The 23856-nt window shown below is 40.7% G+C and overlaps 2 protein-coding genes and 1 long non-coding RNA gene across 3 annotated transcripts; 2 read left to right on the top strand and 1 right to left on the bottom strand.

Annotated features, from left to right (window-relative positions):
• The first annotated feature begins 358 nt into the window (after positions 1–358).
• LOC143759068 (uncharacterized) lies at positions 359–877 on the top strand. Its single transcript, XR_013212112.1, has 2 exons — positions 359–445; positions 519–877. It is a non-coding gene; the product is annotated as an uncharacterized LOC143759068 (long non-coding RNA).
• Positions 878–9259: 8382 nt separating this feature from the next.
• On the top strand, positions 9260–21312 carry aqp7 (aquaporin 7). Its single transcript, XM_077248695.1, has 8 exons — positions 9260–9375; positions 9482–9561; positions 12015–15249; positions 17435–17561; positions 17660–17797; positions 17884–18002; positions 18095–18312; positions 19508–21312. The coding sequence occupies exons 3-8, from the start codon at positions 15115–15117 to the stop codon at positions 19698–19700; spliced, it is 930 nt and encodes a 309-aa protein (XP_077104810.1). The 5' UTR covers positions 9260–9375; positions 9482–9561; positions 12015–15114; the 3' UTR covers positions 19701–21312.
• On the bottom strand, positions 19929–23830 carry tpgs2 (tubulin polyglutamylase complex subunit 2). Its single transcript, XM_077248696.1, has 7 exons — positions 23648–23830; positions 22961–23040; positions 22776–22863; positions 22428–22559; positions 22223–22333; positions 21957–22120; positions 19929–20320 (listed from the first exon to the last, which is right to left on the bottom strand). The coding sequence occupies exons 1-7, from the start codon at positions 23721–23723 to the stop codon at positions 20099–20101; spliced, it is 873 nt and encodes a 290-aa protein (XP_077104811.1). The 5' UTR covers positions 23724–23830; the 3' UTR covers positions 19929–20098.
• Positions 23831–23856: the final 26 nt, after the last annotated feature.

The raw sequence follows: 23856 nt of genomic DNA, 5'->3' as shown, positions 1-23856 counted from the left end.
TTACTGAAGGGGCACCACTACGACGGACCACTCGAAAAACCGCAGGCTACCATTCCAATGCCCATCATTTGCCAGTGACAATGGGGGGCAGAGGGGGTATTGTGAATTCGCAAGTAACTGTCATTAGCAATGATACTACTCTCTTTAGGCCTTGGTGTTGATTATCGTTGGGTCGCCGAATTTAAAAACTAGGGGGTAGATTGTGACCAGTAGATAATCTAACGTTCAGTGTTCCTGAGAATTGGGCTACACATTGCAAATGACTGGACACGCCCACCGGTGTTGAGCCACGGTTGATATTGAGTACACCTGCGCGGTGCAATCAGGCGGGCGCGTCTATGGCTAGTTGTGTGATAAAAACCCTGTCTAAGGTTGGTTAATTGTTATTCTTCTCTGTGCGGGGTGAAGTAACCGGCTACCCATTTCTAGTTGCGTCGACTCTCTGGTGAGTTGTTATCCGTATGTCCCCATCTTAAATCGCAGATCATGGTCTAAATATAGCCTATGTGTGCCATCAGGAATGTGTGTGCGTGAAGTGACGAGTGCAGGGGACATAAAGGTTACTATAGCTTAAAATCCCCTACGAGGTAAGAAGTGTTATAATTGGTGTTTTATTTTAGGAGGGGGGAAATTAATCAATGTATTTATTATTAGTGTTTTTATTGCAGATGCGGCCCAAGAGCGCCAGCTGCTGTGTTTTTTTGCTGTTTTTTTATTATTATCTTTATTTTCGGTCACTGTTTCATGGTCCTAGTGCAACTGGCGGCTGCGGATATTGCGGTTGTGAACCGCTAACGATCGAGCTCTTTAACGAGCTGCTCGTAAGAAATGTGTTGAAAGACTGACGTAGCCTAATGTATGTTTGATGAGCTATTAAGTTATAGTACACTGATATTCTGGTAGCCTGGTCCATGTCAAGCAGCGCAAACAATATTAACCTCAAGTCTTAATTGAGAAGTGAAATATGATGTTACTGTGACTGAGTGTTGTAATTATTTTCTTTTCTGTGGTGGTTGTGTTAAATCCATTTGCCAGTTCTACCCGCTGGTAGCTAGAACTGCGATATTGAGGCTTAACAGAAGGGGTAGTGTATTGGTTTTCTTTTGACATTCTTTTTATTTGGTGTGACACGTGTTTTATGTTTTAGTTATTCACTGATTTGCTGTGTTTTCTTTCCTTCTGTTAAAGTGGTCAAATTGTGGTCTCTTGTTTCTGTCGGTTTTAATTGGTAAGCTGTATTGGAGACTTATTTTGATGTTTTTATGTGGATGATTTTATTCCCTGTGATAAATAAATTTGGTATACTTTTGGAGAGTCACGTCTCTGTCTTCAGTGCAAACCGAACCAGCAGGGTCCTTCCTTTTGTTGTAATTCTTTTTGGTTTAATTGTCTTTTTTGGGGGGTTATTTTTATTACTTTCCTGGGTGGAGACGGAACCTAGGTGGCTTAGTCGGGTATATTTATATCGAACCAAAGGTTACACTTGCATTTACCTGTTGATGTGTTTTGCTTTTAACAATTGTTTATTGTGTGTACAGCGCTTTGAGAAGCTGCTTTTAAAGGCGCTTTATAAAATAAAGGTTATTATTATTATTATTTTCAACAAAGCTTGTATACACACTGGTCAGACACAAATTTTTCCCAAGTTGATTTTTCACTAAAAAACACAATCATTAGCCTATGTTTACAGCCCATTTCAAGTATGATTTTGACGTGACATAAAGTGGTGAAACGGCTGAGTTGTTTACTTACTTTTTAATTAGTCTTCCCATGACCGGACTGTCCCAAATTTTTATGATGGTGACATAATCTGGTGTAACACAGGTGTTCTCAGAACACTGGCCCTAATTGACCCTTCGCAGGGAGTTTGATTGACAGGCGATCTGGTCAATCATAATCTGCCATCCGCCTTTTTTGTTCGACAAAGCAGTCTTGAGAGTTAATAGATTAACGTTGGAGGATTTGAATTTGAAAAACGAAGTGTACTGACGTCTTTCTGCGGTTAAAATAACATTCCTTCTTATGTTCATTCATGTTTATTTGATGCTATAAATGAGGGCCACTGTCCTGCAGAGTTTAGTTCCAACCCTAATCAAACACAGCTGAATCAGCTCATCAAGCTCTTCAGGATAGCTTGAATATACAAAGGCAGGTGTGCTGAAGCAGGTTGGAACTAAACTCTACAGGACAGTGGCCCTCCAGGAGCAGGATTGAAGACCTCTACAGTGATCTGTCACGACACATTAAAGAGCCACAAAACTGTATTTATTGTTTAAATTTATTTTAAAAATGACCAAATTTGTAAGTTGAGACTTTGTTTCATATCAAAAGTAACCTGGTCTGTCCTGTCTGTCAGCGTGTCCTCTCTGCTCCGCTGTGTATTATTCACTGTGTTTAGCATGGTGTGTGGCATGAGAGCGGCGTGGCTTGTCGGACATAGGAACAGTCATAGATATCATATAGAGACTAGATGCACTATTGGCCGCTGTGGCGCAAGAAATGCGACCGCCATCTTAAACGGTCATACTCCTATTTGCATTGCATAGCAGCAGTAGATGCCAGAGCACTGTGCAGCATATTCCTGCTCAAATCGGCGGACCAACACTCAGGGATTACTTTTCACAAGTAAGATTTAACATTTAACATTACCGTACTATTGGTTTTATTTTGTGAACAAAATATTCAATGTGTCCTGTATCGTAGCTACGTGTATGACCTTTGCAGAAAAAAACCCCGCGTGAAAATCAGTTCAGTATTCAGTGATATATGATTAATTAAATGCGCTGGCAGCTCATTGCACCTGCCAAACAGATTACACTGAGCGGAGCGGGTGACATGTTTATTTTTTATTTTTTTTTATTTATTTATTCATTTATTTGACATGGACATTGCAATTAAACATAGTACAAAACAAGTCTGTGACTGATGCTATGCAAAAAGAGTTTATAGCTATTGCTAATTTTCAACTCCAGTCCATGGTTGGGCCTTTACACTACAACAATTACTATTTCATCTTAAAAACATATCTATAAACACACTATATAAATCACTTACATACACAAACAAGCTATCTACAAATGGGTACATTCCTGTTTCGATTTCATCCAAGACTTAACTCGAGAAGTAAACATTCTAAGCTCAGTCATGGTTTTAAATTCAGCGGGTAATGAATTCCACAACTTTGCACTTTTATATGAAAAAGCAGACTGACCAAATGAAGTCTTACGGTATGGAACTATACAGTTGTTATTGATAGAGCCTCTGGTGACTCTATTGATGCTTTGTCTCTGCACAAATGAACTAAGTGGCTCAGGTGCTATATTATTGAGACATTTGAAAGTTAGTTTGAGAAAACATAAATCACTAAAGCTTTCAAAGCTTAGCAATCTATAGTTCTGGAGAATATTGCAATGATGGTAGCGAATTGGCTTCTTATCCATAGTCTTTATAGTTTGATTATATAATGACCTGATATGTTTAGTTGCTGCAAGCGTGGCCTGTCCCCATGCTGTCATGCAGTATGATATATGAGAGAATATCATAGCATGCATGTACAGGAGGGCGGCCTGGTTTGGAATATATTGTCTAATTAGTTTGAAACAGTTTAGATTACTTTGTATAGTTTTTGAAATTTTCTTTAGATGTTTGTCAAATTTTAATTGGGGGTCAAGGATCAATCCAAGGTATTTAAAATCTGTTACCAATTTTATCGTTGTATCTTGCAGATAAATCTGAAAATTTTGTTCCACATCTTGTCTTTTAATAGAAAAACACATTGCTACAGTTTTAGTTGAATTTAGCACCAACTGATTGTGAATGAGCCATTTACTGACCTCTTCCATACAAGCGGTCAACACCTCCGCTGACTGTTCCGGTGACTTAGCGGGTGCATAGAAAACAGCATCATCCGCATAAAGTTGGCAATTTACATCCGAGCAGATTTTCGGCAGATCATTTATAAAAAGACTAAACATCAAAGGTCCCAGCATAGAGCCCTGTGGTATACCCCTTTGAATGCGTAAGAGTGGTGACTTATCCTGACCAACTTTAACACACTGATATCTATCCTGAAGATAAGATGTAAACCAGCTAACTGTCTCAACAGAAAACTTAAAGGATGTCATCTTGGATAGCAGTAGGCTGTGATTGACCGTTTCGAAAGCCTTTTTTAGATCTAAAAACACCGCTCCTACCACCTGAGTCCTATCCATGGATTGTTTTAGATTTTCAATCAAACAGCAGTTTGCAATTTCGGTTGAATAACCTGGTCTAAAACCAAACTGCTGTGGGTGGAGGAGCTGATTGGTTTCCAAATGGTCAATCAATTGTGCAGCTACTACTTTCTCAAGTACCTTGGATAAAATAGGCAAAATGGATATAGGCCGATAATTACACATACTGTCCAAACTTCCTGCTTTGAATATTGGTGTGATGACGGACTTTTTCCAATCTGAGGGAAATTTACACGTTCTAATTGACAGATTGACTAAATGTGTCAATGGTCTTATCAGGACACTGCTGTATTTTTTAAGAAAGCAACAATCAATATTAAAAATGTCATTTGATTTAGAATTTAATAATCTTGCAATAATTGATGTCACTTCTGCTTCATCAACTGTTTGGATGTAAAAACAATCTGCTGAAGCAGAAGGAGCTGGACGATTTAAGTTTTCAGTTGTTGCAAAATCTTTACACAAGTCTTCTACTGATTGCACAAAATATGAGTTAAATTCGTTTGCCATTATGGCAGCGTCAGTCACATTTTTTCCATCTAGAGTAAGTTCCCGAATTCCTTTGTGTTTAGTTGTTTTATTAATCAAATTATTTAAATGTTTCCAGAGAGAGTTATTGTTTCCCTTTGCATTTCCTATAAGTTTAGTATAATAAGATACTTTCGCTTTTCGTAATTCATAGACCACTTTATTTCTTAAACTTTTATAAGTTAAGATATCAATATTAAGCTTTGAGCTTAAAGATTTCTTTAGGGCCATATCTCTCATATTCATTAACTTTTTCATGTCATTATTCAGCCACGGAAGGGTATTATTATTTAGTTTGTATTTGTTTTTCTTTCTAAATTTTTCTATTAACCCTGAGATAGCTGCTGTCATAGAATTGCAACATTCATCCACATCCTCCATGGCCATAATTTGTTCCCAATTACAGTTTGTAGTTCATACAGTTCATAGGTTTAAGATGGTTGCCCCACGGCTCGTCCGCGCCCATAGGCAGTAGCGGTCGATAGGGCGTCTATCTATATGATATCGATGGGAACAGTAACTAAGGGGGCGGGTCTTTGCAAACGGTCCAGAAAATTATAGTAAAGCAAAATCTTGATATTGTCTGATAAAACATTAAAAACTGTCCGTGGAGGTTGAGTCGTCCTGCCCGGCGGCTGCTCATTGGCTGCAGCATCTTTTTTATTTCTTTTTTTGAAGTTCTACAAAGATACCATAGGCTCGAATTTAGATATGCATTGATAAGCTAATTTTCATTAATTCGTTTCGTTGACATGGTGTACCGGAACCCCAACACACCACTAAAAAGCAAAAACATCTGGTACCAGGAGGTGTGGGTGGGGAAGTATCCATGTATCCATAGTAGTGCCCCCCCTCCCATTAATGCAGTCATAGGCTTGTTGCATAAACAGAACGTTCGATATTTCCGGATTGTAACGGTAGGCCGCACGACTTCCGGTTACTCTTGTCAGAGCGATTCTGACAGCGAGCAGCTGCTTGTCTGTAACGTTCCACACACGGGGAAACAAGGGTAAGTTCCAAAAGCAGTAGTTTATTAGGGATCATCCAAAATCGTACATCCAGTCCAGGCAAGGGTCAAATCCAAAGGCAATCCAAAAACAAGAAAACAAACACGAACAGTCAAAAAACAGGCAACCAGAAGTGGTGTGACAATATACAAGGACTCCGTGACACATACTGAAACAGACAGGGTTATATACACAGGGAATCGACAATGATAATGGGGAATTGGCTGAGTGCAATGATCAGTGATAAGGAACAGCTGAGTGCAATGATGAGACAAAGGATCGTGGGAAATGTAGTTCATCAGTGAAGGACACCGTGGGAAAGGAGGACATCTAGTGGACATCAGGGGAACACAAACCCAACACTGTGACATAACCCCCCCTCTACGGAGCGGCTACCAGACGCTCCACGACAACAACAAAAAACACAGAAAACACACCACAATACAAGAAGTTCAGGAGGGAGGTGGAACGGTGGAGGATCAGGGGGAGGGAAGGTGGGCCAGGTCCATGAAGGGAGACAGGAACAAGGGGTGAGGGTTTAACCGGGGACCAGGGCAAACAAAAAAAGGTTAGGCTCTGGATCAGACACTGGCACTGGCTCCGGCTCAGGAATAGCAGACACCGGCTCTGGAACAGCAGACACTGGCTCTGGAACAGACGACACTGGCTCTGGCTCTAGAACAGCCACTGGCTCCAGCTCTGGAACAGACCCTGGCACTGGCTCAGGAACAGACACCGGCTCAGGAACAGACACCAAAACTGTAACAGCCACAAGAACAGACACAAACACAGAAACAAACACTGGCTCTGGCGCTGGAACAGGCACTGGCTCTGCCTCCGGCTCTGGAACAGGCACTGGCTCTGCCTCCGGCTCTGGAACAGGCAATGGCTCTGCCTCCGGCTCTGGAACAGCAGACACTGGCTCCGGCTCTGGAACAGGAGACACGGGTATGTCCAGGATCCGAGCCAGACGCTCCAGATAGTCCAGGTCCATGAAGGCAGACGGCACTGGCTCTGCCTCCGGTTCTGGAACGGGTACTGGCTCTGCCTCCGGTTCTGGAACGGGTACTGGCTCTGCCTCCGGTTCTGGAACGGGTACTGGCTCTGCCTCTAGCTCTGGAACGGGCATTGGCTCTGCCTCCGGCTCTGGAACGGGCACTGGCTCTGCCTCCAGCTCTGGAACGGGCACTGGCTCTGCCTCCAGCTCTGGAACGGGCACTGGCTCTGCCTCCAGCTCTGGAACGGGCACTGGCTCTGCCTCCAGCTCTGGAACGGGCACTGGCTCTGCCTCCAGCTCTGGAACGGGCACTGGCTCTGCCTCCGGCTCTGGGACAGGAGACACTGGCTCCGGCTCTGGTACAGCAGAGATGGGCATGTCCAGGATCCGAGCCAGACGCTCCAGATAGTCCAGGTCCATGAAGGCAGACGGAACGTGAACAGTCTCTGACTGGGCAGACGGGACATGAACAGTCTCTCGCTGGGCAGACGTGACGTGAACAGTCTCTCGCTGGGCAGACGTGACGTGAACAGTCTCTCTCGCTGGGCAGACGTGACGTGAACAGTCTCTCGCTGGGCAGACGTGACGTGAACAGTCTCTCGCTGGGCAGACGTGACGTGAACAGTCTCTCGCTGGCAGACGTGACGTGAACAGTCTCTCGCTGGGCAGACGTGGCGTGAACAGTCTCTCGCTGGGCAGACGTGACGTGAACAGTCTCTGACTGGGCAGACGCAACGTAAACAGTCTCTGACAGGGCAAACGGGACGTGAACAGTCTCTGACAGGGCAAACGGGACGTGATCAGTCTCTGACTGGGACGACGGGACGTGAACAGTCTCTGACTGGGCAGACGGGCTATGTCTCCTCCTTCTCCTTCTCCGGACCACCGGACTCAGGACCACAGGAACGGGGATCATCTCCCGACTACATCCTCCACTCTTGCGACCTCCGCGGGTCCCCGAAAACCTGGCCAGACGAGTTCCCTCGAATGATTCCCTTCTCTCGAAGGAAGGGGTCTCGGGTAACTTTCTCGCCGCGGTCTCCTCCATGATATGAGCCCACAGAGCGAAACATTCGAAAATGTTCATACGCGGTGGCACTTCTCCAGATTGCGACCTCTCCCCTACGGTGGCTGGGGATGAGGACCAGAACCCCCTACTGCTGGAACTATTCATGACGGAGTCCTTCTGTAACGTTCCACACACGGGGAAACAAGGGTAAGTTTCAAAAGCAGTAGTTTATTAGGGATCATCCAAAATCGTACATCCAGTCCAGGCAAGGGTCAAATCCAAAGGCAATCCAAAAACAAGAAAACAAACACGAACAGTCAAAAAAACAGGCAACCAGAAGTGTTGTGACAATATACAAGGACTCCGTGACACATACTGAAACAGACAGGGTTATATACACAGGGAATCGACAATGATAATGGGGAATTGGCTGAGTGCAATGATCAGTGATAAGGAACAGCTGAGTGCAATGATGAGACAAAGGATCGTGGGAAATGTAGTTCATCAGTGAAGGACACCGTGGGAAAGGAGGACATCTAGTGGACATCGAGCCCGTTCTCATCCTTTGGCGGCATATGTGACGCCATATGACAAATCGGCGAAATACTACGTACATGGCACCCTTTATCGTCAATATAACACGCACTGTGATGGGTAGGTTTAGGTGTGGGGTAGGGTCTGCGTCTCATATTCACGCTAAAGGGTGCCATGTGCGTAGTATTTCGCCGTTTTGTCATATGGCGTCACATATGACGCCTAAGGATGAGAATGCGTTAGGACATCAGGGGAACACAAACCCAACACTGTGACATTGTCAGAGCGAGAAGGCTAACATTAACTTTAGTTAGTCAACGAGGAAGATGGCATTTTACACATGATGCTTGCAGGACCTGCCAAGGACTACCGTTAACGATGTACATAGGATTATACAATCCTCAACATTTGCCCCAAAGAGCAAGCGGGAGAAGGGGTTTAAAATGTATATTTCCAGCTACATTGACAATTAAGAAGGTAAGTTAATTTACTATGCTTTGTTGTAGTCTAGTAGCCTAGCTTATGAGCTATCTTGCTAACCGGTAACGTTAAACATTGAAAGAGCCTGATGAATATTATCTTGTTTTAATTGTTTTGATCATAACATGATATTATTCTTAACTCAGTGTCAAACAAAGAGCCAGAGACAGGGAGAGTGAGCGTCCGTGCTACCTGTCATAGGTCACTGAGGAAGAATGAGAAACCTCACGACCTCAGAGTAGGATCTAAGATAGTTCAGTTGTTCCAGCCAGTTCTGCTCCAAACATGTCCTGGGGATTTTGTGTCGCTAGTAAAGGTTCTGTATCAGTAACATAGGCAGAAAATAGCACTCGGATATCTAACCTAGCCCCCATGAAAACTCCAGGAACTGCTTGTGACGGCTGTTGTTTATTATAAGTTAAGTTGTATGAGGCTGTGTGTTCATATGTGGCTGGTAAGGCACTGTGCAATCACAGTGTTGCACTGGTCTATCAGACAGCACACTACTCACAGCTTCAGATCAGTGCTGTACCCCCTGTCCTTAGTTGCACTGAAACAGAGCAACGCTGGCACAAACCAAGGTCTATGGTAAGTCTGAGAGCATTATTTACCACACTGTTTCATAGTGTAGTCAGTCAGCTGAATTGGTATGTGTGCAAAGCTTGCTTTCATTAAAGACCATTACTATTAACAGGGTGTGATGCCAGGCCGGGTCAGAGACATGGTCGTGTTGGCAGCCAAACCCAAGCAAAAGACGGTTGGAAGTGGTGTAAGGTAATAATGTATTATCTTATTTCTATAATTTAGATAAAACATGATTTAAATATTTTATTTATTTATTTATTTATTTGACTTAATTAGCATTACTGCAAATGTACCAGAGTTAGCCAAAAGGCTATTTTTCATCCATTGTCCCTGGACAGATTTTATTGTCTACCTTAAAAAGAAACTGCAGTTAAAACATTACAACGAAAATACAAAATATAAAATCAATAAAACAATATAACTCGTTAAATCCTTTAGGCAAATACAAATATGAAAATAAACACATCTGAAACACAGCATGTTACGATGTACACAGGAGCATACTTAACAAAGCACTGAGGTGAGAACTGCCAGATGTGGACATGCTCAAAGTGGCTGAGGTGTATAGTGGTTTCCCTGCAACCTTGGCACCACTCATCACCACCATGGCCATTAGTTCTGATGTTCCGTTAGTCCAGTCAGCACTAGGGGAAGTGCAGGAGGGAAGTGCCATTGCCTCTCAGCAAGCAGTAGCACCCACCAGGACCATCCAGTTGCACTCAGATGCAACTCCACCTCCACTTCTGCCGTTGGATGATTACAGGTTGGAGCCTACAACCTGCCAATTTTTTTGCAGTGAACAACAACAACTTCATCTGGTCTCCCTCCAGACATCTATTGAAATGGCCAGACAGGTGGAGGCTTCCACACGGGACCAGAGGTTGTCTGAAGAGTGGCATCAGGTTCGTCGACCACGAATAACGTCCTCACACTTTAGAGAGTTGTGCCATGTTCGAGATGAGAGTACAGCACAGCAGCTCGCTCAGAGGATTTGGAAGGGCACTGTTCAAACTGCTGCCATGAAGAGGGGCCTGGTACTTGAACCTGTTGCCATTGAGGAGTACTGCAGGGTCAAGAACAAAAACTATTGGCCTTGTGGGTTTATCATCCACCCTGATGCCCCCTGGTTAGGGTCTTCTCCTGACGGGGTTGTATTTGACCCAACCGAAAACCCTCCCTATGGTTTGGTTGAGATTAAATGTCCAAATTGCAAGAGCTATGTTGATTGCAAGTACTTGAAGTTGCATGGCAACACAATGCAATTAAAACGACAGCACAGCTACTACTCGCAGGTCCAAGGCCAGCTTCTAATAAGTGGAATGGAGTGGTGTGACTTTGTGGTGTTTGCAGAGGATGACATGGTCATCCAAAGAATCTTCAAAGATGCAGAGGTTGCACAAATCATTAGGGAGAAGGGGGATCACTTCTTTTTTTATTTTTACATGGCTGTGTGTTTGAAATAGATACTGTTACTATTTACTGTTACTCTTAGAATAATTTACAGTAAATCAGTTCTATTTTTGTATGTATTTATTAAATTGAATCAGTTCAGGTTTTATAGATTTGTAAAAATAAACAATAACATCTCTGCATTTGTGAATGTTTGTAGAAAAACAACATATCAGTTTAACCCTCGTTTATGTTGTCACTTGTGATCTTTGGGGTCTTCACATACCCCAGACAATAACATTTAATTTTTATAACAGGATAATAAAAATGTTTTTACAAATCCAATTTTACTCTGTTTGTAAATGTTTTTCCTCAACATTTGTGTATTTTTGGGAGGATTTATAATATCTTGTAAATTTCTATGAATAGATTAAAAAATATTTATTTAAATAGGCTTTTAGCAAAAAAAACAGTATTTTATGCAAAATTCACTTTATAAAAGACCCAGATATCTAACTTTCATTCATGGGGATAACATGGAGAATTTTAAATGGTTTAATGTAACATTTATGCCCATTTTTGGGAAAACGTAGTTAAAAAAAATCTATTTAACCACTAGATGGCTATTGACACATTCACCGTCTGTCTTCATCTGTACTACACTTCCCAGTATCCTCTGTCATCATCAACATCACCTGTTCATCATCATCATCATCGTTGTCATCCCCGCCTTCACCTGTGTTTCACTCATCATAGTCACCTGTTGTCTTTGTCATTATCTCTGTGTATTTAAGCTCCCCCTGTTTCTCTGTTCACTGGCTGGTATTGTTTGTGTACACACTTGTTTCGATTGTCGGATTGTTTGCCTGTTTGAATATTAAACTTTGAGTTCGCTGCCTGAAACATTACAGCTATATGGCTCCATTATACTATTTGACTACCTGAAAGATATATTTTCACAAGTTGGATTCATATCTAAATGTTTAAATTTTTTTTTAAAAATTTAGCGTTTTTTGTACAGAAATTTTTTTATTTTTAACATTATGCTTAGAATCAAATCTGAACAAAGTGTTACAAAGAGAAATGTTGGACTCTTAAAATGTTAAGAATTGTGAATTTCCACACATCGGCACACAACAGTGTAAAGACGTTCGTCTGGATTGACGCTGTAATTTAATTAGTTTTTCTTTTACTCTTGAGAAACTCATAAGTGCCGCCTAACTAAACTATCACTCTCTCACTCTCTCTGACAGGAGATAACCTCAACGTAACCGGAAGTTGTGCGGCCTACCGTGACAACCCGGAAATATCGAACGTTCTGTTTATGCAACAAGCCTATTGTCTTCATTCAGGCCGATGAGAACGACGAAAACCAGAGGGTGGATTTATCGCACTAACCAATCATATCCAATCAAAGTGCAATGGATCCATTGCCTCCTTTCACGGGACTTAACCCCATTCATTAGTGGTGCTTGCCAAAGACAAGGCATCAATATTGTTCTCTTGACTTGCATACTTATTATTATTATTCCGGACCAAAGTTTTGTGCGCTACTCGTCCCGCAATGTTTGTCATAGACCCATGAACGAGAAGTCAAATCGACCAGCTTATTGAGGAGAGGTGTGCTATTACTTTTCTAAGAGATCGGACTTACGATCTTCGCACAGCGGACGGAAAAGCGGGCAAAAAAATCCCATAGACTTAACATTGTGGAATGTTCGTATCTAACTGCTGTTTTCTTTTCACACATACACAGACATGCAGGGCCTGAGGAACCCTTTCTCTCCCTCTTACTCTCTCACTCAGATGATCCATATCAAGAAGCCAATAAGTAATGACCTAAAATCTTCATAGCCACACCCTAGCAACCACTTAGATCTCCCTAGCAACCACCCCATAGACTTCTATTGAAAAATAGATGAGGGATATAAATGAAGAACATCATGGAGACAAGTGGGTTTGGCTCTTTTGATTTGAACTGTCTAGCCATACCCTAGAAACCCAAACCCAAAGGGATATCTTCAAATCTGAACGTCATAGAGTTTATATCATTTATACTGACAAGCAGCATTTGGAGTATCATTTTTGGCAGCTGCCAGGCCACTCCCTAGCAACCAAACAGAGTACCCGAGCAACTGTTTGGCAAGACCTATAGCTCTGCATCAGAACATCATATAGAGTTGGGTGTTAGCTCTTTTGACTCATGCTAGTGAACAGCACTTCCATAATGCTTCACATGCTAGCAGTGAAAAGCTACATGCTAATAATGTCTAACTACGTGTTAAAACATGTTAATAACATGCTAAGAAGTCTATAAAAACTCCACATAACCATCTATGGCAACTACAAACCTCCTAGCATCACCCTAGCAACCACTCAGAACACCCTAGCAACCGATTGCCGAGTTTTCCCACTGCAAGCACCACTCAAATTTTCTTCAGAAATGTACATTCTAGTTCTCATTATTTAACCCACGGCAGGGGTGTCTGTTTCTCAGTCAATGGCGACATAGGAGGCACGAGAGACACGGACCTCTGCTGTAACTTCACCTGCAGGTGTCGCTGTTGGACACAGTTATTGGTGGATCCACGTCACAGAGGGGAGGACGAGGAGGGGTCGAGGGGCTGATGACAGACAGCGGAGATGGGACTGAAAGACTGACTGATTTTGAAAAAGGAGGCTGGAGAGGGAGGCTGGGTGGGAACTCTGGAGACTTTGAGGTGGACAGAACCAGCGGGGACGCAGGAGAATCTGAGCTGGACTGAACCAGTGGAGACGCAGGAGATTCTTAGCTGGACAGAACCAGCGGGGACGCAGGAGATTCTGAGCTGGACAGAACCAGCGGGGGCGCAGGAGATTCTGAGCTGGACAGAACCAGCGGGGACACAGGAGATTCTGAGCTGGACAGAACCAGCAGGGGCGCAGGAGATTCTGAGCTGGACAGAACCAGCGGGGGCGCAGGAGATTCTGAGCTGGACAGAACCAGCGGGGACACACGCGATTCTGAGCTGGACAGAACCAGCGGGGACGCAGGAGATTCTGAGCTGGACAGAACCAGCGGGGGCGCAGGAGATTCTGAGCTGGACAGAACCAGCGGGGGCGCAGGAGATTCTGAGCTGGACAGAACCAGCGGGGGCGCAGAAGATTCTGAGCTGGACAGAACCAGCGGGGACACACGAGATTCTGAGCTGGACAGAACCAGCGGGGACGCAGGAGATTCTGAGCTGGGCAGAACCAGGAGGGACGCAGGAGATTCTGAGCTGGACAGAACCAGCGGGGGCGCAGGAGATTCTGACCTGGACAGAACTTACAGTAGTCTCTGGCTTGTTCATCGTGGCAGGCTCAATTACTCCATCTGCAGATGGTTCTGGCGTATCTGTGCAGTCTCTGGGCTCAAAGGAGTGGGGCTGGTGATGTTGTCCTCAGCGCGGCCGATGGATAATGCCGTTCTGTTGTTCACCCACTCCACAAACGTGGCGAAATTTCCCCAAGGACCCACAATGCGTAGGCGTGCTTTCGTCTATGTGTTCAGACTCGTTAGATAGAATGTGCTCAATGATCCGTCTGGAAAGTTCGTTTAGCATGCCAGATGTGGGCCTCAAGGGACTGCTGCTACTGGTCAAAGCAGCTGTACAGCTGGTAAATCCATGTCCGTTTTTCTGTCAGGCGTGGGTGTATATATAAATCGCACAATACAGGAGATTAGAAACAATGAGTCTTTAATAGGAGTAGAAACAACATTACACAACCACTACATAAAGACAAGAACAAATAGCTGAACAAAACAGGTATAATAAAAACAGAGACTAAATGAGGGAGCTCATTAAGACACAGCTAAACAGAACGATTAACTGATGGGAAACTGAGCCAACTAACAAGGACACAGGGAGGCGCAGAACAGAAAACAGAACATACACGTGACAGTTGTAAATATAGCTGAGACTTTGAACCAATTCAATTGTGAAATCGAATGTGTAAAATCACAGTTTGCATACAGATACACATGCGAGAGGTTAAATTGGAAGTGAATTATTAGTTTTGCTGTAAGATATATCAGTTCATATGATGTATTGCAGGATTATCTTAACTGTAATTGACACTGATGGACCATTTGAAAGTTTGAATAACTCGTGATACTGCTGTCAATGTGTGTTTTTTTTGTCTATTTCCTGTCCCTCTCCCTCTACCAAAGGTTACACGTATGAGTAATGGGGAGGGGCAAAGACCTCATATAAATAGACATCGCTGACAAACACTGCAGTGCAATCTAGACACGCACAATGGCAACCATTCAAAAAACCTAAAAAGCAAACTCCGGGAGAAGAGCCCTTTGCAGAAAAAGAGCGAAAGGAAATGAAACAGGAAGTCAACATAATGGAGGACGGTTTTCAAGGCCATATGGCACCTACTGTGATATCCATGTTGAAGATCAAGAATGAATGCATTCGAGTGGTCCTGGCAGAGACCCTGTGCACATTTATCATGATGGTGAGATGCTGTTTCTTTTGTGAGAGTTCATTATGCTGTTTAATAGTGGCTCATTTGCATGTTCATTGCATACATACTGGTATCATTTTCACTGTGTGATGATGCCAAAAACAATTTGGAAAACAATTTAATAGAATTTTACTGCTGAGTATTTTACTGATGATTTCTTTTATTGTTAATTGATTTATTCATTCTTCAGCATAAAGCATGAACTTGTCATTGTAATGCCTTGGATCACATAGCCACAGTTGCATGAGTGGTCAGTAGTCTGTGGTCAATGCATTGGTGATTGGTGTCAGACCATGTGCTACATATATTCTATTCTTAGAAAGACTGGCTGGACATACTTTTTTCCATGATCAGGTGAAATCAATGTGACCATGCCAATTGCAAAAACTTGGCCAACAGCAATAACTGACCAGTCATTTGCGAAACAAATTGTTCTGAATTGTGTAGCTGTTATCAGTCCAGTTTTATTTACATACACTATTATACTTTTATTAATATTATTTGAATTAGCTTTTGTTTTTATATTTTCAGTTTTCATTTTAATTTTACTTTAATTTTGAGTTATTTTGTTATGTGCTTTTGTAATTTTTATTAGTTTTTGTTCTACAATAAGGTCTCATTTGTTAACATTAGGAAATGTATTAACTACAGTAACACGAACTAACAATGAACAATGTTTTTACTGCATTTTTTTAACCTTCATGAATGTTAGTTAATACAAATGTTCAAGGTTCACACAGTGCATTAACCAATATTAACAGATACAACTTTTGATCTTAAAAATGTATTAGTAAGTGCACAGATTAGCAATAAATAAGATTATTAAATGCTGTATAAGTATTGTTCTTTGTTCATGTTAACTACTGTAGTTAACTTATGTTAACTAATAAAACCGTATGTGTTACCTTTTATTTTGGTTTAGTTTTAGTTCAGTTTTAATTTAATTTTATTTCCATTTAGTGATTTTAGCGCTTCAACTGAAACTGATTTCAGATAAGGTAACATTTCCAATATTTGTTTAGTTTAAGTAATTAAATTAACAACAATGTTTTTAACCCTGGTGCTGTTCGACCAGTTTTGACCGGGAATTTTTTATGTTGTTTTTAATTTTTTACTTCATCGGAATGGTACGAAGTTTGGTAGGCCTAAAGGTTTCACACTCACACACACACACACACACACACACACACACACACACACACACACACACACACACACACACACACACACACACACACACACACACACACACACACACACACACACACACACACACACACACACACACACACACACACACACACACACACACACAACACACAACACACAACACACACACACACTCACTCGCGGTAAAAATTATAGTACGACAATGGGAAATTAGTTTCATCTAGTGGAAATGTTTGATACTGCACCCAAACAAAATCTTACTGAAAGCTTTTTTTTGAGATATCAAGCTTAACTTTGGAAAACAATTTATTTAGATTTATTATTAAATGTTGTATGTTTTGTAAAATATATATATTTCATATAAAATTTTCAAATAGTAATTTTTGTCCATTTTTCATAATAATAAACTTAAACTTCTATCATTTTTTTTAATTCTACCCTTTTCACTTAAGCAATATTCTGCCAAGTGTCATCTTTAAAAAGAGACCAAACTTCAGTCTGTGCTCCAAAGCATTCAAGATTTTTAATTGAATTGCTATGCTAAGTGGTTAACAGGCAATAAATGGATCATAACTATTCCATAAATTGAATTTAGTACCACAAAATCCCCTAAAAACACAATTATGAAATTAAAATTAAAATGAATTATGACACAAAATGAAATTAAAAATATTATTCGAACTAAAATACAATGCATTCAATTTCATTGAAGTAAACATTTTAAAAAAATAAAAAAATGTTGTCATTTTTGACCATGTGAGCAGCACAAGAGGGTTAATAGTTTGACTTGCAGTTTTAGTTAATGATAATAACTATTTCTGTCTAATCGAGGTCTCTTTAGTTAAAACTAAAATCCATATTTTATGTTCATTCATAAAATGTTCATTTTTTATGTGAGAAGTAGCCATGAAATAAGCCTTGAATCATGGTTTATTTTCCTGTCTGGCTGCACATCATTCATGATAAGCATATTTAGTTTCTCTGACAGACTATTTTTGAATTCCAGGTGTTTGGCCTTGGCTGTATTGCACAAGTGGTCACAGGAAATGGTTTTTTCGGAGATTACCTCAGCATAAATATAGGCTTTGGACTGAGTGTGGCTATGGGTGTGCACATTGGTGGAAAAGTGTCAGGTGAGACCCTCTTGACCCCAAGGTCAGAGCTTTCCTAATTCACTGTTTTCCATATTATTGACAATTAATAATGCAATATGTTTTACTCCATCGCACAGGAGCTCATATGAATGCAGCTGTTTCATTCACAATGTGCGTTTTCGGCCGTTTGCGCTGGAAGATACTGCCACTGTATGTTTTCGCCCAGTTTCTGGGTTCCTTCCTCGCTGCTGGGACCATTTTTTCACTTTATTACGGTGATGAGCTATTTTTGTTCTTAGTGTTAGAGTAGGTCATATAAATTGTCACAAGGTTTCTTCGCTCACATCTGTACTGTGCTTAGATGCTATACATCATTACTGTGGGGGCAATTTCACTGTGACTGGTCCCAAAGCAACAGCTGGGATCTTTGCCACATATCCAGCACCTTACATCTCAATCTACACTGGATTCTTCGACCAGGTATTTCAAAATGAATCATGTGCAAAAATATTGCTCAATTGTACCCATTAAGCACTTTTAGTGGAAGATAATTTTTAAATTCTCTGGATCAGGTTGTGGGCACCGCCATGCTGTTGCTGTGTCTGATGGCTCTGGCAGACAAGAGAAACCAGCCGGTTGTGGTTGGAGGTGAGCCTGTTGGTGTGGGGCTCGTGGTGCTGCTCATTGGTGTCTCTCTGGGGAGCAACAGCGGCTATGCCATTAATCCCACACGAGATCTAGGGCCAAGAGTCTTCACACTGATGGCAGGTTGGGGCATGGAGGTTTTCAGGTGAATAAATATAAAATCAAGCTATAAAACACTCTTTGATATTTGTTTGGATCAGGGTTAATGATTTGTAACACTTCCTGCATTTTCAGCCACAGTAACCCTGAATTCTTGATATGCATCACTTGAAACAATCCATTATGTTTTGGATTTTGATCAAGTCAGTCACAGTTATATACAGAGCCCCTAAAGGGACATGGTGATGAAAAAAATATGAGATGGGAGGAAACAAATATTTCAATGCTTTTGCGGTCCCCTCAGAAACTTTGCATTCGCACGCGAAGAACTAAAAAGGTTTCTCGGGGGAACGCAAACATTTTGCAAGCGAACGCACAGTTTCTCAAGAGAATGCAAAACGATTGACATTTAATTTTTTCCTCCCATCTGATATATTTTTTCCCCGTCCCCATGTCCCTTTAGGTAAGCGTTCCTCAAATCAGATCCTGGAGGGCCATTGCCCTGCGGAGTTTAGTTCTAACCCTAATCAAACACACCTGAACAAGCTAATCAAAGTCTTCAGAGTTACTAGAAAATTGCAGGTAAGTGAGTTCATGGTTTGAGGTAAACTCTGCAGGACAGTGGATTTGCGGAACCCTCTAATTATCCGTAATTATCAGATCAGATCTATAACAGGAAAATATTTTGGTAACACTTTACAATAAGGTCTCATTTGTTAACATTAGTTAATGCAATAACTAACATGAAGCAGTAGAGTTGTTACAGTATTTATTAATCTTTGTTAATGTTAGTTTTGTTAATAAAAATAGTCGTTCATGTTAGTTCGCAGTGCATCAACTAATGTTAACAAATAAACTTTTGATTTTAATAATGCATTAGTAAATGTTGAAATAAATACTAAAGTAGTTAACATCACAATAGTAATCAGATCAGATATGTAACAAGAAAAAAACATTTTTAGTAAATTAAATTTGGTGTATGATCACAGTAAAATGTAAAACTATGTACAATTAAGCTTTAAGAACTTGATTTAATAATAAATAATATATTTTTTTAATTATTAAAACATTTAATTACATGATTTTTTTTATTTTTGACATTTGACGTTTTTATTTATTGAAAAAAATTAAAGCATAAAATATTACATTATTTATTATTTAATTTGAAAGTGTAAATTACAGTAACAGTACAGCATAATTTGATTACATGTAATTAAAGTGTCGCCTCAATGTATTTCCAGGGCAGGCAATGGATGGTGGTGGGTACCTTTGGTGGCCCCCTTTATTGGTGGAGTGACTGGGGCTTTAATCTACAAAGCATTTGTAGAGCTACACCACCCTGATCTTAAAAGCACTAAGACACAGTCTACTGAAGATCCTGAATGTGTTCCTCTGGAAAAGTGCAAGAATGGCAGTACAGAGATATCTGTGTGAGACCTGCTCAAGTTAAGGGCCAAGAATGTTACAGAGACCAAAGAAAGAAAGTGCCATTTCTACCGAGCGTAGCTGGGATGTTTACAGGAATAATATGAAACATGGATAATGGTTGAAAATCCTATGCGGTTAAATTTTTCAGGCAAACTTTCTCAATCCAGTGTGTTCTACAGTACTACCTTTTGAGTTATAGAGGAATAAGCTACTGAAGAATCTCAGGACTCAGGATTGTCCATGTTTGATCTTTAATAAATACACACACACACACACACTCACAGACTTATGGGCATCAATAGATGAAATTAAGTTGCTAAAGTCAGGATAAATGCCCATCATTAGCCAAAAGAACAGTCAACACGCCTGTATGGGAACAGTCAGTTTTTTGTTGAGACGGCGGGTCACCGTTTAGTCACGCTGTGTCTCCACGAGACCCCCTGTCCTTTGGCTGTACTGCCACCACTCGCTGGGACCTGCGCTGGCTGCTTCTTCTTGGGAGTGGGTGGCTTGGCCTTGCCGCGGAATGCCTTGGCTGGGTCCAGCTTGTTCAATAAAGGTTCACTGGATGTGTCAAGATGGGGATCACCATAGAACGTCAGGGGTTGGTAGAGAGCGGCCCATTGCTGTATCAAGAAATCAATGGTGAAGTTGCTTTGTAGCAGTTGATTACATAATGAACGTGTGAACATACACTATTGAAGGGGTGGATTCTGGAATCCACTGCTGCTTCAATGTAAATCTAATGAGTGATTACAATCAAGGTATTAATCAATATTTTTCCTTCTAAATATCAAATTGAATTATTTCTTTAGGCTTATGAGATTTTACTTGGTTATAGAAGTTACCAGCGTGATTACTGAAATGTTCTTTTAATGTATTCTCTAATGTCTGTATTTGATATCTGAGAGGTGACTGAAGGTCCAGAAATGAAATATGGACTTGTTTTGTTTGAGAAAGGACTTGAACGTGTTAAAACACACACACACACATATATATATAAAATAATATATATATTCTTTTAGCTCACCATGACAACTATAGGTCACAAGGGTCATTGGAACCACTAGTTTAAGTGACCATTTCTTTGTTAAAGCATTTACTTTGCTTATCTATATTTAAGCGTCCTCTCACTGAGAGAAAGAACACATTATCTGAAGAGCTTCCTGTTGATAGTTAGAGCCTGACCAAATCCAACCCTGAAGAAGCTGTGTGTCTGTGTGTGTGTAAGTATTCTTGGTCACGGGATAAGGAACACGTGGCATTATTGGAGATTGACTGACTTGTTTTCTTCGACATGCTGGCGCCTAGACACAGTTTTGTGACCTCAGAGGGACACTCGTACCTAACTCAGGGTCCTGGTGGCAGCCGTACAGACTATGGAGATGTGCTGATGCCTATCAGTCCATGTGTGGAAATTTTCTTTGTTTATCTATTTCTTAGCCAATCAGAATCATTTAACCTGAAGCAAGGACGTAGCTTAGACCTTGGTGAAGGGTATAATTGCTGTGATCTTTGTTAATGTAGCGGAGCGGCCTACTAATTCCTTGTGAATTTGACTTCTGCTTGATAAATCTGTAAACTATCTTCAGTAAAAATGTTCTATAATTTATTATAATTCTGACTTTTGTCTTAAATTGTAATGCACTCCTAACTCCTGGTCTTCATTAATCATATCTGGTCCTTGGGTCTTTAACTGTAAATTCCCTAACACTATCATTTAAAAGTTTGGGCACAGTAATATTTTTTACCCAAAGAAATTAATACTTTTATTAAGCAAGCAAAGATTCAAATTTATTAAAAGTTATTTATATTTCAAATAAATTATTTTCAGAGAAAAAAACATAGAAAACATGTTTTCAACAGATACAAAAAATGTAATCATTCTTAAGCACTAAATCAGCATATTAGAAGGATCATGTGACACTGAAGACTGTAATGCTGTGTTTGCCATCACAGGAATACATTCTGAAATATATTTAAACAGTTATTTTAATTTGTAATAGAATTTCACAATAATACTGTTTTCCTGTATATTTGATCAAAAAATTCAGCATTAGTGAGCTGTGAACATAAGAGAGTTCTTTAAAAAACAGTAAAAAGTCCTACCAACTTTTACTACAGATGGTATTGCGTTTAAAACAGGCCATTTAAAGTCAATGAAGTGATTGTTACTTTATGCATGTTTGCATATAAAAATAATAATTGAATAATAATAATTTAAATATTCTGATTTGATAGAACTAAATAGATAATGCTAACCTTAGCTTGTGGGCTAGGGCCAAACGGAGTGAAATTACACTGCCACTCCGGAAGCCCCAGATGAGTGATCATAAGTCGGTAGTAGGCAGTGAAGGAAGGGGTGAGATAGTGCCAGAAAAGTGATCGGTCCAAGAACCACACCTCACACTGCTGGGCCATTACACCTACACAGAACAGGCCAGCAGACAGGGCCAGATGGTAGATTAAAATGATATAGCCTAAACCTCTTCATATCCTTCTGGATTAAGTGTGGGATGCATAATCACCTGGAGTGCAGTTCTTATAAACAAGGCAGACTTTGCCATTACCATTGCAGGGGTCCAGTTCAAATATGCGACTACGACAATCAAAGTGAGGTTGTTCAGGGCCATCAGATTCTAAAAAAGAGACATGGCATTGGGTATATAATTAATGGAAATTTGCGTGCAATGAAATGAAGATAAAATGCCTCAAGATGAAAGAAAATCTCACCCTGTAAGTCATCATCGAAGTCAAGATCAGCTAAGGTAGGTGCATTGGGGAGGGAATATACATTTGACTGAATCAGGGGTCGTAGCTGAGCAACACTGTTTATCACCATGCATCCCACTGGAACCACTTCATCTGTAAGACAAAAAGCATGTAGTTTTTTTTAATAATAAAATTGTAATCATAATATCAAAACAAACAAAAAAATGATGTGCATGTATAATGATGTGGTCACAGAAGTAAAACACTGATCAGATATTAAAAAGCAGTATAATAAATTTAAAGCATCGTTGTGGTTTAACCACACTATAATGGGTTTCATTTTATCAGTGCATGTTTCAGGGTGCTCACTTTCCAGCTTGGAGTTCCAGGCAAGCATGAAGCCATCTGTTGTGAGATAGAAATCTCTGAGATCTTCCGGCAAAGCACAGTTGTTTTTCTGGAGAACACACAGGAAAAACACACCTGATATAAATATACCCACATCAAAGACCTGCTTTGAGAATATTCTCTGTAATATTGAAATACCTCCATACCTGCTCCCAGGAGAGAAGGCATCTCTTTTCTGCAGAGGCTTTCTCTGCAAATCTTACATCCAGCACACCAGGGAGGTTCTCTGTCAAGCAGAAAATAAGAATCATGCACATACAAGCATATGTATGTAATAACATCGATAACTTACTTGGCTTGCATTAGTGCTAAGACAGACAGACAGACAGACACACACACACACACACACACACACACACACACACACACACACGTTTTTATATCTTTACATGGACTTACATCTTTTTATACTGTACAAACTGTATATTATCTACCCCTATATATAAACCTAAACCATCACATAAAACTCAAAAAACTTCACTTAGTATGACTTTTAAGCTTTCAAGCAATGTAAACATTTTCACGTTTAACTATCTTTGTAGAGACATTTGGTCCTCTCAGTGTAGGTTAAACAAGAACACACATACACACTCACAAAATATGAAATCAACCCTAAGCTGCTTTGTTGGTCTTAGCTGGTTTAAGATGGTCTCCCAGTCTAGCCAAGATGGTCGCCAGCTGGCCTCCCAGCCTGATCCACTAACACGAACCCAAAACCAGTCCAACCCGGGAGACCAGCTAGCTAAGGTTAGCCATGATGTTTTCTTCAGCAGGGCATGTAGCCTATGCAGCATGCAGTCTAAAATTATTTTTATTAAACATCGTTCACTCACCCAAAACCCGAGTAATACCGAGGGTGAGTCTATCTACAAACCCCTTGAATGTCTTCTCATCTTTTACCTCATCCATTCCAAAATAACACAAAAAGCATCTACATAATTATATGACATGTATTCTCTTGCTGCAGTCACCAACGACCGATGCTGAGGTTACCAAGTACGCACGCAGAACCAAAACATTGCGGTTCTGCACTCCTATTTGC

This window comes from Siphateles boraxobius, unplaced genomic scaffold, assembly GCF_051911475.1.
Source record: "Siphateles boraxobius isolate OS27281-9 unplaced genomic scaffold, OSU_SipBor_1 11, whole genome shotgun sequence".
In the NCBI taxonomy this organism is placed as follows: Eukaryota; Metazoa; Chordata; class Actinopteri; order Cypriniformes; family Leuciscidae; genus Siphateles; species Siphateles boraxobius.
Note: the sequence above shows the minus strand (reverse complement) of the source record. Positions and strands in the feature narration are given on the sequence as shown.

What these genes read in the sequence shown, in the direction of transcription:
- tpgs2 (XM_077248696.1), bottom strand. Translation starts at nt 23,723, where the DNA reads ATGGATGAGGTAAAAGATGAGAAGACATTCAAGGGGTTTGTAGATAGA. An exon ending in GCCTTCTCTCCTGGGAGCAG is followed by an intron (nt 22,864 to 22,960) that starts GTATGGAGGTAT and finishes TGTGTTCTCCAG; the next exon opens with AAAAACAACTGTGCTTTGCC. An exon ending in TTATAAGAACTGCACTCCAG is followed by an intron (nt 22,121 to 22,222) that starts GTGATTATGCAT and finishes TGTTCTGTGTAG; the next exon opens with GTGTAATGGCCCAGCAGTGT.
- aqp7 (XM_077248695.1), top strand. Translation starts at nt 15,115, where the DNA reads ATGAAACAGGAAGTCAACATAATGGAGGACGGTTTTCAAGGCCATATG. An exon ending in CATTGGTGGAAAAGTGTCAG is followed by an intron (nt 17,562 to 17,659) that starts GTGAGACCCTCT and finishes TCCATCGCACAG; the next exon opens with GAGCTCATATGAATGCAGCT. An exon ending in CATTTTTTCACTTTATTACG is followed by an intron (nt 17,798 to 17,883) that starts GTGATGAGCTAT and finishes TACTGTGCTTAG; the next exon opens with ATGCTATACATCATTACTGT.